The 17,498-nt window shown below is 42.5% G+C and overlaps 1 protein-coding gene across 4 annotated transcripts in view; it reads left to right on the forward strand.

Annotated features, from left to right (window-relative positions):
* Window positions 1-17,498, forward strand: part of ESR1 (estrogen receptor 1) — a 464,974-nt gene that overhangs the window by 146,459 nt on the left and 301,017 nt on the right. For all 4 annotated transcript variants that reach the window (XM_062186943.1, XM_062186942.1, XM_062186945.1 and 1 more), the window contains exon 2: window positions 8,481-9,011. In XM_062186943.1, the coding sequence (XP_062042927.1) occupies window positions 8,551-9,011 (461 nt within the window). In that variant the 5' untranslated portion in view covers window positions 8,481-8,550. The remainder of the gene's footprint in view (window positions 1-8,480; window positions 9,012-17,498) is intronic.

Here is a 17,498-nt window from a genome sequence, read left to right on the forward strand (position 1 = left end):
TGTCAAAAACAAACAAACAAACAAACAAACAAAAGAAAGAAATGCAGTCCCTGTGTGCCTTTTAGAATTTACAAGCCAGTGAGGAGGAATAAATAGAAAGTCAGCAGTGTGATAAGGGCTATACAGGGAATGTTTATGGAGTGCTAAGGATTGGATGTCCTCTCTATAACTCATGCTGAAATTTCATGGCCACTGTAACAAAATTAGGAAGTGGGACCTTTAGGAATTGGTGATGAAGGGTCTGTCATCATGAATGGATTAAGGCCATCTTCATGGGAGTGGGCTCCTCGTAAGGGATTTGTTCAGCCCAGTTTTTTTCTCTGTCTTGGATGGGCTTCCTTACCATATGATGCTCTTCCTTCTGTCATGTTATAGTGTATCAAGAAGGCCCTCAGCAGATGAGCCCTCTCAGTTTTGGATCTCCCAGTCTCCAGAGTTGTGAGCTGGATAAGCTTTTATTGCTTGTAATAAATCCACTCTGTGGTATTCTGTTTTAGGGGCAGAAAACTAAGACAGGGGGAGAAGAACATTTTTAGGAGAAGAACCGATCAAGAAATCAAGGAAGGCTTCCTGGTGGCTATGATGTCTCAAGGGATACTGGAAGGATAAACAGGAGTAAATCAGGTTAGAAGTGGTGGAAGGAAGATTAAAGGTGTTCCCTGTGTGAATATTTAGCTCCAGAGAAAGTCTAGAGGGTTTGGGGAATTTGAAAGAATTCCGTATGTCAAGAGCACAGTAACTGTGGGAGAGGATGGGGACTTTTTAGAAATGAGGACAGTAATTCACATTCTTTTACTCATGAGATAAATTATACCTCCTGCAGTACAGGGGGTGGATAATAGAAACAAAAGGATAGAGGCAATGATCTTTAGAGAGGAGATGGTGGCCTGATGATGAGGATGAGAAAAGGGAGTAGATTCATAGTGGACCAAGCAGACAGAAATAAAAATCTGCAGTAGGTCAAATATAAGAGCAAGATAAACAGGGACAAGGGTGAAGACTGGATCTTTCTGTTACCTGCAGTTTCTTGAACAGTAGCGACATTTGCAGAGATAGGAAATAGAGGCAGAGGAGCAGCTCTGGGGAAAAATAAGTTCATTTTGAACAAGTTGAGCTTTAAGTGACCAGTGCTTAGCGGGTCCTCACAAACTAATTGGATAAATTAGATGAATGAACATGCAAGCAAAAATTCCCAAAAGGTATCTGGAAATGTGGATCTCCTAGCCAGAGGAGAGATGTTGGTTATAGATTCCTATTTTGAAGTCTTTGATGTAGGATTAAATTTAAGACCCTGGGAGTGGTTGTGATCATCCAGGGGAAGGAGTGTGGAGAAGAAAAGAGTTGAAGGAGCTGGGGCCAGAGGAGCAGCAACATCTCACAGTAAGCAGAGGAAGAGGAACTCCCAGAAGAGATTGAGTGGGAGAAACATTGGAATAGGACTAGGTATGAACCCCTATACACAACTTTATGAAGGTAGAGATTTTTGTTTTGTTTATTTTAAGGTAATTGCTATTGACTGAATCATGCCGCCTTCAAATTTGTATCTTGAATTCTAACCTGCAATTTGAATGTATATAGAGGTAGTGTCCTTAGGAGGTCATTAAGGTTAAATCAGATTATAAGGTGGGACCCCACTGTGATAGAACCATAACTTATCACAGAGGAAGGGCCTTCTCTGCCTCTTCCTCTCCTCTCTTTCTTCCCCTTGACATGGGAGGACACATGGAGAAAGTGAGTATCTGCAAGTTAGGAAGAAATACTCACTGGAACCCAACCATGCAGGCACTTTAATGTTGGACTCACAGCCTCCTAAACTGCAAATAAATTGCTGTTGCTTAAGTCTGCCAAGTCTGTGGCATTTTGTTACAGTAGCCCCAATTCACTAAGCCAGTGCCCAAGACTTAGAAATGGCCTGGTAAACAGAGGTGATCCATATTTTTGAGTGAACTGAATGAATGAGTCATTCACTGGCATGGCTTTGCAAATGTATGTCTCCCTCAACACAGTGTGATTGTAGTTGAGTGTGTTGGGAGAAGAACTGAGCACTTGCTTGCATGGGAGTCCTGGGTGCTCTGTGGGAGTGGGAGGCAGTTGTGGTAATACAATTGTTAAGAAACAACCTGAAAAGGCTCAAAATGCACAAATCTTATTATTTTTTTTGTAAAATATTATTTGATTAGACCTGGCTCTGAAACTGTGTTTGGTTGATTCTCTCTCCCCCTACCTCCATGTATGTGTATCTTTGTATGTATGTGGAAAGGACCTGCTTAAAATTAGATAGGACTGGACTATCTAAGTGGATTTAGGCACAATCTGGTTATTGCTTTCCACAAAGAAATAATACCCCAAGCTGGCAATGAGATTCCTCAAGTAAATAACAGATAAAGGAAGGAAGAGGGACACAGTGTAACAATAATTAGAATAATTGGAATTCTTGTATCACTCAAGGCACTTATGGTGAAAGTACTTTCTAAATTGTCTTCTACCACATGCAATATAGAAAATTTTTCCAAGAAAATGTAAGATGAAAGTAACTAAACTGTATGAAGCTGCTGAATTAAATTTGATTCGTTCATTGATTCATAACAAAAGAGTAGACACTCTACCTGACAACCAAAAATTCAAACCATCTTCATCAAGTCCTGGGTAAGAAACCAGGAAGTCTCATCTGCAGTTTGTATGAATAAGGGTCATTTGATTCCTAGTGCACAAACCATGCCTCTCTTCTTTGGAGTGACAGTGAGGAAGAAAACTATGTCTAGAAACATGCTTATGATATTGGTCGCATTTAGCTTTTCATTAGTGTGTGACATAGCAGGCTTAGGTAACATTTGAAGATGTTAAACTGCCATACTTAAAAAGGTCCATGAATAGAATGTTAGTACAATTCTGTGGCTATGAGGATCCCTATTCCAGGGTGAGGGGTCCAATGGGAGGATAGCTTGATAACTTAGTGCAAGCCCAGCGCTGGTTGTGCCAATGATTGGAAATGGGGCATGTATGCTCCAGTTTGCAAAATATCACTTGGGCAAGGTGACAAAATAAGTCTATGGTAACAGAACAATGGTGACCTGTAGGGGTTAGGGATGTACTAGCATGGGCATGAAGGGAACTTTCCCGGGGTGATAGAAATGCTGTACACATCCATTGGAATGGTTGTTGCAGCTTTACAAACTCACTTCATTGTGTCCTTAAAATACATACATTCCACTGTATACACATTTCAATTCCAAAACAAAATCCAAGGTCAAGTAAAAGTAGTCTAGAAGCTAACAAAAATGAAGCCCTTAAAGTAAGTGACTAAATCATCTTAAAATCATTAAGCAGGAATTTGAAAATAAATTCCTAATTTTTCTTCTACATTAGGGGAAAACAGATGGTGTCAATTACATGTTCAAAGCCAAGGTTCCAAACAGAGCATTTATAGTCAGTGTACTGATCAGTTTGAACATGGCTAAGCCTTCACATCTCAGAGGGAAGTAACCACTTCTAGTAGAATAAGGTATGATGGAGATTTTTCACATTTTTTTCTTTTGTGTTTCAGTTGGAGGAATAATGTTTTTGTAAATGTAAAAAGCTTTTAATGGCGCTACAGAAGAAGCAATGTTTGGTCATAGTATTATCTGGTTACACTCTAAAAATTCAGAGCTCTCTTGTGAATCATGCTGCCAAGAATTGCAGGCTTAAGCCTGGAGATGGTACGAATTTGAATTGTGACTTCATGGCCTTAGTCAGTATGAAGATACAAAGATAATCTTCTAGCAAAAACAGTTTTGAAAATCCTAGAATGTCACATGGAAACTTAGGTTTTAGATATTGTTATTCAAACCAATGTGGTATTATTTTATCTTTGTAAATATGTGGATTAATAAACTGGCTAAAATTTGACCCAATATGACCAGGCACTGTTTGAGAGACCCAGAATTTATAAAATACCTTCCATTAGACCTTGTCCTTAAGGAGCTTCTGAGCAGAATGAGAGCATCAAATATACAAATAGCTCTAATTCAGGGAGGAACACGATAGAATGAATGAGAGCTACCACTGGAGTTCAGGGAGAGGGAATTCTCTTTGAATAGGGAATGAAGGGAGGTGGAGGCATTTGGGCTGTGCCTTCAAAAGGGGATGATTTTCCCTGGTGGGTCAGGGAGGTGAGGGTTCAAGTTTTCCTTTGGCTGAAGCACAGGCAACATGTCAGTGCGGGCAGAGCAGAAAGGTTGGCTATAAGGAGAGAGGATGACAGCCCCAACTCCTGGAGAAGCTGTGATCTGGGTTTGAGGCAGAGCTAGATCATGACAAGTTGCATCCTGAAGAAGCAGTGAAGAACCGTGAAAATAAATAGACAGAGGGCTCTAGGGAGAGGTGAGTGAAGAGAGGGGCAGAGAGGCTCTTAGGATGAACTCAGAACAAGTGAGGTCACGAAAGGCTAAAGTGGGCAATAGCAATGCTCTGGGAAAGGCAAGCTTGCACAGCCGGAATGCTCAATAATTGCTTCTTGGTCAGGTGTGGGCAGCAAGGGAAGGCTGGCCCTCAGAGAAGAGGGTGAGATGGTAATCTGGGTGAGCAGAGGGACAGCAAGGCTGTACAGAGACAAGGGACATTCAGAGGAAACCCTGTTGGAGGAAGTGAGCTCGATAACTTGTGTTTGACGGGGCCAACATTGCCCCGGAGAGTGCTGGAAGTCGGGTCTGGGAATGCATTTGGCCATCGACACTGGAAAGATAGACCCCTCTTCACCTGGAGTGCCCATAGGTTGTGGTAGTGGCTGTATATGCCTAGCAGGAGCGTATCTAGAGGGAACACGTGGAGGGGGCATGGGTGTGAAGCTATGCCAGAGGCACTTGTGAAAATGTTGCACAGTACAGGGTGTTTCCCACCTTCATTCACCAAGCAAGGGACTGGCTCGACAAGAAGGGTGTGAAAGAAAGTGCCAGGGAGAAAGAGGCCAAGAAAAATGTGACTATTAGATATCTCAGAATCACTTTGATCGTAAGTTTCTGAGTAAACAAAGTCAATGAGGAGACACTGAGGCTTTTTATTCATGCTGGATTCAAGATGAACACAGGCAGGTTCCTTTTCCTTCCTCACTCCCTCCTTTTTTTCTTCTTTCTTCTTTCTCTCTTCTCTCTGCTCCTGTCCTCCCTCTTTGCACACTCATTTAAGTTTGGCCCAGCCCAATTCATGGCAGCCATTGTTGACCTATAGGAGGAGCCACTGTCACCAGTGAAGTGGAATAGTCTTGTGTTTTTCCTATTTATTTATATTCAAGATTTGTTGCCATTGCTGATCCTAGAGGGAGCACTACTATAATAGTTTTGGATCTTTCAAAGCTTGAATATATATTTGCATTGTGACATTATTAACAGTTACAACTTCTTTTTTCTGAGCTCCAGAGCCACTCATAAATCTCTTGGTAACTGCACAGGGTTTCAGAGCCAGAGACCAGCCACTCCTGGCATTGTGATTAGAGTCATTTAATACCCAAGGTGGTGACTAATGTCTGGCAACAAAGGCTCCACTAGGCATCACGTGGCCTGGGACCTTGGGCGTACTAGGAACACCTTATGGTCTGTGTGCTACCACCATGGTCAAGAGAAAAGTTGAGTAACAGGCAGATTCATGTGGGCATCACTGGGAACCAAGAGATCTTTCTCCACTATCAATGGCAGTGTAATATGAAAGCTTAAAATTAGTTTAAAACAAAGTACCCAACTTTGCCTTATTTTCATACCCTAGGTTTTTAGTAATATTTTTTCATATATTTACAGAAAGAAGTCAATGAGCTGTTCATGGAAAGGTTGTGGGTTTGGTCAATGAAGTGGAGAAGTATTACATTTCTGCTGGAAACACATCCTCAGAATGCCAAAACATTTATTCCAAGTCTGATTTCCTGGTGCAAATCGGAGGCATGGCAGTTCTGACACTGGGAGCTGGGGCCAACAAGGCATTTGATTCAAGTACATCCTGGAAGTCTTTTGTTTTTAGGTTATATTCTTTAGGAAAAACCACCCATGTCACATTTTGTAAACTTGATATCCATGCACTTTTGACTGGCATTCTATTTTAGCTGTGAACCTGTGATTTATAGCCAGCCTGTTTTCCCTCTTGCCTGGGGTGGCAGTGGAAAGCACGGGGCACGCTCCAGGCTCCACAGGTAGGGAGCTCGGGGGGCTGGCTTTCTTCCGCTGGGTGAGGCTCACTCTAGCTGTGCCACACTGTTCTCCATGGGCAGTGTCTCCCCCTCAGTCCTCACTGCCATTCATCCAGTTCTGTGCAGCAGCCCAGCGGCTGCGTCTGCCGGGAGGGGCTGCCAAGTGCCCTGCCTACTGGCTGCTTCCCGATTCCCTGCCATTCCACACACAAACACATCCACACACGCTCTGCCTCGCTCACACTCCGAGCCACTCACACATGCAAGCACATTCCTTCCTTCCTTCTCACGCTCTCGCCCCTTGACGTCTGCAAGCCCATGGAACATTTCTGGAAAGACACTCTTGATCCAGCAGGGTAATATTGTTTTGATTTCTCTCTCTGTAGCTTGAGCATTTTGAGAAAGCAACTTACCTTCCTGGCCAGGGTCTGTATCTTATCCGGGGGATGAGGATTTGCTGTTTTCCAAGGGGCGGTAGATGTGTGTCTCCTTTATCTCTGAGGACTTGTAGGATCTTTGTGTCATTTGTACATAATTTGGCAGGTTCAGATTTTTTAAGAGCTCCATGAAGTGCTCTTGCATGTGTTTTAAAAAGGCATTTGAAAATTGAAAGTGTGATTTACGGAAACTAAATCATCTGTAAAAAAAATTGCTTTGGAAACTAATGGTTGCTGGCCATAAAGAGAAATAGCTGTGATTCACCTAATCTGTTTTTAACCCTTTCTTTGCTTATAATCTATGGTTACTAGTGCTAAACTCAATCTTGGCTTCATATTAAATCAGCTGCATTTGCACATTATCCAAAAATGTTTGTTTTGGTAATAATTAGAAGAAATGTATGCTTATTAGTATAATTTTTTTTAAAAAAATTACAGTTCCTAACAGCAACCTTGGCATTTATTTATGAACATTTTGTCAGGTACTCTGTTGGGTGTTTGGGATAGCAATTACAGCAGAGTATTAATGGCTATATACTAGGCTGGAGCCAGGGAAGTTGATTAAAAACTAACTATCTAAGACTTTGGATGAATGATATACTACCTGTATCTTTTGTCTCATTAATAGAGGTGTGTGTGTGTGTGTGTGCTTAAATGCTTACCTTGTAATTCAGTTCAAAACTCTTGTAACTCAGTTCAAAAAACTTTTTTCTAGGTCTTTTTCATCATATATTTTAGCCTGTGTCTCCTAGCCTAGGTGAACTGAGAAGGGGCCAGTGGTAGGATTAAAGAACAAAAATGCATTTTAAGTTTGTTGGTGAGACCAGTAGGGTGACACAATTGCCAAAGTCTTGTAGGAAAAAGTCACCTTTCATATTCACTTATCTAAAGTTTTGGCTGCGTAACCTGTGGAAGGCATGAAAACCCATGTGAGCTTAAGCAAAGGTTGTTCTGAATCACCATTCACATGAGGGTTTCTGATGGGAGCAAACACAATGCTGCAGTCCAACACAGCCAGATTTCGTGTGTGTGTGTGTGTGTGTTGGGGGGTGGGATCTTAGAAGTTCCTGTCTGGAAGCCACTGCTTTGGGATCCTTTTGCAGATGAGGAAACTGGTCTCCAGGAATATTCTCCTGATTGCAAAATGTACCTCTTCCCAAATGTACCCTTTACCTCTCCTCCCCTCTCTGTCCCCATGCCTCCTAGCAGCCCCTGCAGCTGCTAAATATAGCTGTCTGAGGCTGGCTGCAGAGGCAACTGCACACCCCATCCTATCAGCCGTATCTCAGTAACAGAGGAGTCCTCCCCAGGGTCATTCTATGTACACACGACTATTTCTCGCCAACAACGAGGGTGGATCAAACAGGAGGAGAGACAAACAGAGATAGATTGGAGTCTGGCACTGGGCACATAAGGCAGCATGTTAGAAAAAGCTGTTCCCTGGCTTAATCTTCCGCGCCTGTTTTAAACCCCTTCCCTGGACCACCTTTAGGAGATCACTGTGCGCTCTCGTCCCCCTGCAGTGAAATTCAGCTTCCATCCAGCAGTGATCCCAAGTAAAGTTCAGGGAATCTGCTCTTTGGGATCCCTCCAAAACGAGTTGCGCGCCTAGAGTGATGTTTGAACCAATGTCAGTGCGAGGCAATAGTCCCTGGATGGCTTCCAGCGCCTTTGTAATGCATATGAGCTTGGGAGACCAGTACTTAAAAGTTGGAGACCCGGGAGCCCAGAAGTTGGCCGAGCGCGCTTGCACCAGCGCTGCACTTGCTCGCCGGCTCCGCTGGACCTGCCGGCTTCCCGGCCAGGGCCAGGGCCAGGGCCAGGGCCGGAGTGAGCTCGCAGCGGGACATGCGCCGCACCGCCTCTAACCGTGGGCTGTGCTTCTCTTCCAGGTGGCCCGTTGGCTGCTGAGCCCTCCGCCGCGCGGGGACACGGTCTGCGCCCTGTCCACGGCCACTGAGGATGACCATGACCCTCCACACCAAAGCATCCGGAATGGCCCTGCTTCACCAGATCCAAGGGAACGAGCTGGAGCCCCTGAACCGCCCGCAGCTCAAGATGCCCCTGGAGCGGCCCCTGAGTGAGGTGTACGTGGACAGCAGCAAACCCGCTGTGTACAACTACCCCGAGGGCGCCGCGTATGAGTTCAACGCCGCGGCCGCCGCCGCTGCCGCCGCCACCGCGCCGGTCTACAGCCAGTCCGGCCTCGCCTATGGCCCCGGCTCGGAGGCGGCATTCGGCTCCAACGGCCTGGGGGGCTTCCCCCAGCTCAACAGCGTGTCTCCGAGCCCGCTGATGCTGCTGCACCCGCCGCCGCAGCTCTCGCCCTTCCTGCACCCCCACAGCCAGCAGGTGCCCTATTACCTGGAAAACGAGCCGAGCGGTTTCGGCGTGCGCGAGCCCGGCCCTCCGGCGTTCTACAGGTACCCACGCCGCCGCGCCCCGTCGGGGTGGCCAGCGCGCGCTGGGCGGGAGGGAGCAGGCGGACGAGGGGGCCCCCCGCCGCGCGCAGGCTGCGGGGCTGGGGTCCGGGGGATAGTCCCGGCCGCCCAGTGCCGCTGCACGCGCGACCCGAGGGCGCGCGCGGGGAGCCCGGGGCGGGCGCGCGGCCCAGCCCGGCGGTAATTCGCGGAGGCCGCGCGTCCTCTCCGTGGGCAGCTGGGCTGTCCGCCCCTCTGCCCTCTGTGAAAGAGGAGGATCCGAAAGCCCGCGTGGTTGGTTCCTAACTAGAAAACCGAGTGCAGTTATCTGGGGGGGAAGCGCCCCACGCGCCCGGACGGACGCGAGGAGCTTTGAGGGAGTCCCTGAAGTCCCACGTTGGTATCCGAAGCTGCAGGTGGTCGGGGCTTTGCAGAGCTCCGGAGACTTTTTGTTTATCGCTGCCGTTAGTTTGCAACCTTGTTTTGTTCGCGCAACCTTGCCTTTCAGCCAGAATTGGGGCCGCGAAACACGCAGGATGCGATGCAGACGCGGGTTCTAGGGGCAGCGATTCCTAGCCCCAGGCGCCCCCTCCGCACTACCCCGGGATCGCGCGCCCCAGCAGGTGAAGGGGTCCCCACAAGTCCCTGCTGTCCACTGAGTTCGTGTCGGAGCGGATCCTGGCACAGGACTTCTGACAGCCGGGGGTCTATAGGTATCCTGTGAGTTTCAGAGGAGCCCAGTGGAAGCACCGGCGCTGTCCCCTAAGCCTCCCGCCGGCGGGATCAGCGGCCAGGCTGGCCTGCAGGGCCCGGTGTGGCCCTGGAGAGGCTGCGCTTGCGCTCACTGGGGAGGAGCCCTCGTCCAGGGCTTGTCCAGGGTGCAGGACAACGCTCGGTGGCTGAAGCGGCGGGTATTTTGTATTCTTGTGTTTCTGTCTTCCTGAAAGGCACTGTTCCCCCTTGCTCCTCCGGATGGGCCTGCAGAGAGCCCAGGTGGGCGTGCCTGGAAACACCTGTGCGCCCTCGCACCAGGCAAGGCGGTGAAATTCAGTTCTTCCCCGCTGTGCCCTGGCTTCTGCCCTTGCCTCCTGCTAGGATCCAGACCCCAGGGCACTGCAACACAAGCCTTGGGCAGTCTTCTGTTCAGTGTAGTATTTCCAGAGGTATTTATAGCAGAGGAAATAAGACTACCGTGCAGGTTGGTCCCAGAGGGCATCGAAGGATAGGTCTTGGGGTGTTTAAACATAACATCTTCAGTCTCCTTAGAAGATTCTAGAACATTCCACAGCCAAGCTGCTATCACATGGAACACACTGAACAAAACTTTTAAAAAGTTGGCCTATTTCAAATTAATTTCCCTTGTTTTAGTTCAAGGTTAAAATGAAAAAAAATTTTTTCTTCTCACTTTTTTTTTTTGAATAAAAGAACAAAACACAGCGATTAAGTCTAATTCACATAATGTTTTAAAATACTTGATGTGAAGGAAGGCATTGGTAGGATGTGAATTCCATAACCTTATGGTGGACTCCAGACACTATTTTCTTTTCCATTTTAATTTTCAGTTCTTTCATTGCAAATTAATGCCACTGAATTTCAATGGGCACTAATGAGGCAGCTCCTTGGCAGATTATTTACTGTGTTACTAATAATTGCAAAGTGAACATGGTCACATAAAGAGGGGATCACATTTTATTCAAAACTGTTCATCATCCCAGTGGCAAATAATATCACTATAATATACCCTCTCTTAAACTTTTTGCATTAAATCATTTTTAAATACTTTTAGAATAATAAAAAAATTGCCAAGGAACTTTTAAAAATAAAAAACTCATACCACTGGGATTCTCTGTGGAAAATCAGTCCTGGAATGGTTTTTTTTCCTCCAGGGTTTACTTCCCACAACATCCTTCTTCTTTGGTTTGGATTCCACCTCCGACTTTTCGAGGAAGAAGAAAAGTTTCTATGGAAGTGATTCAAGGGATCAGATGTTGTTATACGTTTTCCCCTCTCAGTTTTCCTCTTTGAATAACTGTGGGTAGAATGAAAGGAATCGAGTAGTGATTTTAGGAAACTTTAGTTTTCTGAACGAGTTATCGAAAGTTTTGGGGCCATTTTCAATCTGCGTGTCTTGACCCAGGGGATCATGAAATTGATTTAGTGAATCTATAACATTCTTTTTAAAATAAATAAAGTGGAAAAGAATATAATAGAAAATATCAACATGCGTGTACTTACCAAGGATAAGTTTTCTTTCAATTTGTTTTAATTGTATGTGCTTGCGAGTGCTGATTATGACATAGAATATATCTCTTGCTGTGGGTTGAGGTCAAAGCAGTTTGAAAGATACTGGCCTAAATTGTTATGTTCAGAGGAAAACAAAAAAATCCAGGCAAAGGGTGTTGTTCTCTCTATACAAAACAGAAAGCTATTTTGATAGTTTTCATCTTATTTTTCTGTTATAAATTAATCTAGTGTCTTTAGGTCAGTTAGACTAAGCTTTACCGTTTCTGATTCCTTCCTTTTCCTTTTGTAGAATGATGCTTTCGTGGGGATTATCCAGTTGAACATCCCATGGTGATGTTCACAGGATTTCTGTGAAGTTGATATTATTTAGCATTAGCATGGTATGGTTCCTCTCCCATGGGCCACAATATGTAGGAAGAAAAGTAATAGATTAAATTTCTCTGGGCATATAATAATGTGAGAACAATTGTTACATATGTCAACACATTGTTATTAAGAGGTGATAAAGTTGTTATTAGACAAGTGGGCAGTGATTTCGCAAGATGGGTTTTATCAAATTTCATAAGATGATTGGAAGTCATTTTATTCTGGCATTTACATTTGGAGTTCAAACAACTTAAGGATTTCGAGTAAAACTAAAATGAAATTTAATTATATTTACTGTGTTTTTTTTTTTTTTTTTTTTTTTAGAAATTCAATTTGGGTATTTGATGCTATATGCTTATTTCAGTCTTATTGCTCAGTATTCTTATAGGATAATCACCATCTTCGCCAAAAAAAAAAAAACAACAACAAAAAAAAAAAAACCTTGCTAAATGCACGAAACTTCTGCATCAAAGTAAAGCTCTGGTAATTTGTATATAGTCACTCTGTGTATCTTGGATAACAAGTTTGTCCATTGGTGATCACTGAAACCTATGAGTCAACTTTGAACAGAGGATCATCTCCAGGGAGGAATATGAATGGCTAATTTTCAAGTTTCCTATTCCTTGTACTTAGGTGATATTTTAGCCTCCTTTCTTCCTGTTCTTACTTTTTTCATTCATGTTAATTGTTACTGATTACCTGATACTTTGTGCTGGGCTAAGAATAGTCCATGGAGCCACATACTGCCTGGGGAATGAGTGTATTTTCAGATGAAAACGGAATCACGTCTTCAATCTCCATTTCATTTTCACCTCCTCCATGTGGCTTGTGCCTGTTTGGTGGAGAGCCCCTGAAGGATAATTGCCACTTATTCTAATCTTCTTTCTCACACCCAGTTAATTTGGATCCTTGGTTATAGCTGCTTGAGATTTACTTTTGTGAATATATTTGGGTTACGACAATCATAATTTGGGAAAAATTCGGGTTCAGGGTTTTGGTTTCTTAGAGTTTTGAGGATATTAAAGGCAGAGACTACATTAGGAAAAACTATAAAAGATATCAAACTTCCCATTAAGAATTAGATTGTATCTGTGAAAGTGGTATGTAAGCTGTATATTATTATATATATATATATTTTACTGTTTTAGCCACATGTTAATATGTGTCTTAGTGCTTTTGCAAACTAAAACGTGGTAGAGGAGAACAAATTTTAGTGGTCAGAAGTTTTGATACTCATATAGGATGATGATAATATAAAATCTTTTACAATGGAAGCCACATTTAGGTAAGATCTTTATTACCATGTGTGACATTAGTTTGTACAGCCTGCGTCATCATAGAGAACACTTACTTTATAGATACATTTTTGAAATGCCCAAAGCCTGACTATGTGAAAACACTTTTACAAAAAGAAATACATGAATATTAATAACATTTTTGTAAAACCCACAAGCAACACGAAATTAATATGTCTAATTCCTGCTTGTGATTTTGGTATTAATTTTAATATGACTTGCGAAGAACCCAGTAGGGAAAGCAGCGGGCTCACTACGTCCCTTTCTTTTCCAGGATGCTTTGAATGGAGAGGAACAAATTATAATTTTAGTTTAATTCTAAGTATCAGTTTGCTTATTGTAGAGAAGAAAATATACAGTGGCTACACTTGTTTAGAACCAAAATGCATCCTCCCGAGGAAGATGCTATATAAATCCAAAGAAACTGCGCACACAGAGTCACTTGAACACAAACCAAAGTGAAAGTGTAAGGGGGTTTCACAGATAGGAGGCAATTCATCAAAGTGATAAACTAGTTTTTTTTTTTTTTATATTTTAAATTCTGCCCATGAATGGACGGATAACATCATTAAAAAGCCCAGTGTTCTGTAAACTGTTTCCTACTCCGTTCCTACAACATCCTCATGTTCGGAAATCTGAGGACTGAGTGGAGTGAAGATGGGGGAAGCACCTCCAATAAACATTCCTGATCCCAGGAGGGAAGGCACCACAATTGCTGGGTTTTGTAACTTGAAGAATAGTATTAGGACTTGTGAAAATATTTTGCATTTTGTGTATTTTTCAGGCCCTATTAAAAATATGAAGGCTAGGGAGGTAACTGTTTTGGTTCTGACTGACAAAATTTTACATTGTTTAATAAAATAATTTAAAGGAACTTGGCTAAATTAAAAAAAAAAATTAGTATGGCGGCCACTTGTAAGTGGTATGGTGATGTTGTGTGGGAAATCCATGATTGATGATGATGATGGTGATGGTGATGGTGATGAAGCTGCTGCATGTTGATGGCATGGAGTGTTGGTATCCCTTTACATAGGTGGTATTTCTGTATGCCTATTAGATAGCCTGGATATGTTTATCCTAAACAAAAATCAAGTCCTTCACAGATTGTTGGTCAATTTTTTCTGGTTATAGTATAATATTCTGATTCATATTACCAATAATGTCATAGACCTATGATTGTTATACAGGAAATTAAAAGTAAAACAAGTCTGGGTTTTTTCTTTTCCTCTGAACTCTTTGGAGGGACAAATTGTGTCATTAGTTTGTTGCTGTAGCATCTTCTATTGTAATCGAATGTGTCGTTTTTAATCGACTTCTTTGTCCTGTAATTTTCTGCTTTCTGAAGTTCCTGTGAGTTCATATGAGAAAATTGTAGTTCACTTTAATAAAGTTACTGAGTAACATCCAGCACTAGACATTTCCAAATGAGCCCTTGATAAGCTCACTTGGGTTCCTTCTGAGAGTTGCCCAGATGCTGTCAGCCCCACGAGGAGTGAAGGGCCTCTGTGGTGTGTTGGTCAGTTTTTACCTCCAGCTTGGAAGCCATGCAACTGATTGGCCCCAACAGCCCCTCTCCTACCTGGGCTCATTCTGCTTATTCCCAAACAGTAGCTTGATTAGGGGCCCTGCCAGCTCACGTGTGTATTCCTGGGCAGATTTTCTGCATCGTTGACTCATTTATAGAAGGGATTTCCTCTAAGGCTCTGAAAGTTAAAGAAAATTTTGTTTTTTAATTTCCTGCAACCAAATGATGTTAGAAGCCATCATTTTTTATTGGCATACCTCCTCTTTCCTCTGTAGATTTTTAAAAATTTTGAATGCATTCTCATATTTTCTTGTTTCCTTTGCTTTATTTTCTCATAAATAGAAGCTTTCACCTCCCTTTAAACTCTTTAGGGTCTCTTTTCTCCTACAAAACTTCCTTTTTTCTTTTTCTGCCTTTGTTGTTCCATCTGTGTATTCCAAGTTTTTTTCTTCTATCTTTTCTGATTTATTTTCTTATTGACCTGTTTCAGCTGTTATTTTAATAAAATTTGGAAAGGAACTCAACAGAATTCTTACCAACCACGGCAAAGCCAGTGGCATAAGAAATGCCTTAGTAGCTCAGACTGATAGTAACTATATTAAAAGTTTCAAAAGTGTCTTTTATCCCTTATCTATAAGAATAGAAATTTAAAATCAAGAAGAAATTTTCATGTAAGGGATTGCACTGACAGTTTATTCATTTGGCTATTTTATTCCGAATTGAGTAGCTCATAGAGGACATAGATTACATAAAATGCATTTTTGCATTCCCGGGTGTTCTTATAATAGTTGAAATCTTACAGTGTGAATGGGTGAAATTCTATTACCAACATCTTCTGCTTGTGAGGGTAGAATGGAGATTAATCAAAGTGTGGTCCTGGCGTTTGTCTTTCAAGGTTCCTGTGTCAGAGTTCTTACTTCATGTGGATGTGCACAAGGTGTTTATATCAACTGCAATTTCCCACTCAGTCAACAAAGTCACTCATTTTTTGAGCAGTCATGAATGCATCCATGGTTACTTGTATCACTAAGATATCTTAAATGGTGACTTTTTGGGGGCAGATTTTCAGACAATGCAGCATTGATCAATGCAAAATTGATTTTAAGGGTTCTTTATGGTGACTTTGATTTTTTTGGTTGTTGCTGTTTTTCTTTGGAAGGCCTGATAATTAATCCAACAGTACCTCAAAAAGTTAATGGCAAATGGAATTAAAAGATAAGTTTATTTTGGTGAAAAAATGTTGATATTCATGCATAGTTTTTTCATAATATGCATTTTCTGTAAACCTTCTGAAGACCCTTCATACCTGTTTTGCTTTCTAGAATATTTCAAGCAATTCAGAGTGCAAGGGATATGCCATCCAATCTGAGTGTGAGACAACTTTGCTATACTGAGAAGTTAATTATTGTTATTTTTTAGTTACAAAAAAATAAATTGTGGAACCTTTGGAAACCTCTTTGGTTCCTAACTGGAGGAATCTCTGGCCACTGGCTTGAACAGACAACACATTAGCAAAATCCTGTAACACATGACAGTCTGAAGAAGCTGCAGGTTGAATGAATGAATGGTGGTTAGCAGGAAGCATGAGTCACGTGGATTTGATCAGGTTAACAGATATGGCTGGGAACAAGGCCGTTCAGGAAGGGGTTTTGAATGTCATTGGAGAATATGAGAAATCTGTGGATCTCCCTCTCTCAGGAATAAAAATAGGACTCCACAGGGCATTCCTATTACTCACAGATATTTTTATTTGCAAATTGGCTTGCTTGCTAAAACTTAGTTGTAAACTTCAAATCAATGGGTGCTTTCTTGGTCCTTTGTGGAGAGGTGAGAGGCATCAGTGCTGAACCACCTGCTCATGTTGCCAGCTGAGTCTCAGTAAGGTGACACTGTCTTCTTTGCTTCAGCTCCTACTGAACCAGCCCTCTTGCTGTGGGCTGTTGTCGGGGTTTTTCATCTTTGTGCATTTGGTTAGTGATTTCAGTGCTTAAAATGGCCCCCAAGTATAATGCTAAAGAATTCCTAGTATTCCTAAGTGAGGCAAGGCTGTGGTTTGTCTTCCAGAGAAATTACATATGTTTGATAAACTGTTCAGGCATGAGTTGTCCTACTGTTGGCTGAGTTTACAGTTAATGAATGAACACTATGTATTAAAGTGTTTGTAAATAGACACATACATAAAACGAGGTTGTGTTTGGTTCATAAAAAGCCCATGATCAGAGGCTCCCAGGGAACTACCATCTTGTTTACCAAGTGCAATGTTTTAGTATTCAGTAATTCGGTATTAACTCTGACTCTGTAGAACATAGTTTCCATGAATAATGAGAACTGACCCTGTGTTAGAGCGTGATTTAAGCACATATTTGGGAGACAAACAGCTTATGTTTTTAACATAGCTTGATTTTCATCTGGTTGTCATTTTTGGCAAGCTACTACTGTGTACCTCAGTTACCACTAACTGTGTATCTATAAATACCAAATCAGACTAGGACCTACATATTTCACATATTGTGAAGCTTAAATGAGTTTATATATGTCTAGGGCTTAAGACATATCCAGCACATGCCCAGGAAGCTACTATCTTTTATTTCCTCTTCAAAAGAGATTTGCATAGTATACGCTGATGAAGATGAATAGGGGAGCTCTCTGAGTTTGAAAAGTTTGCAACTTCCTTGTGTTTGATTTGTCTTCAAGGAACCAACTTTAGTACTCTATTGTGATTAGAAGTTAAACTTTTCCAACCAAAAGGAAGCAGGAAGTTAGTATTTCTTGAAGTACTTACTACATGCCAGGTGCTTGGCTGGAAAAACAAAGCAAAACTCTAATGAACTCCAAAGAAGTAAAAATCAATCAATATAAAAGAGTGGGACACAAGAAGTGCTGTGGAGTGAAGCAATTCCAGAGGAAGAAGGTGAGGCTGTGAGTGCTGATGGCAAGGAAGGCACTGCTCTGTGACATGGGAAAGATGAGGGGTGGAAGCTGAGGTTTCTGGAGAACTTGCAGAGGGGGATTTTCCATCCTGGCTGCACAGTGGAATCAGGGGTGATTGCAGAATCATTC

This window comes from Lepus europaeus, chromosome 3, assembly GCF_033115175.1.
Source record: "Lepus europaeus isolate LE1 chromosome 3, mLepTim1.pri, whole genome shotgun sequence".
Lineage (NCBI taxonomy): Eukaryota > Metazoa > Chordata > Mammalia > Lagomorpha > Leporidae > Lepus > Lepus europaeus.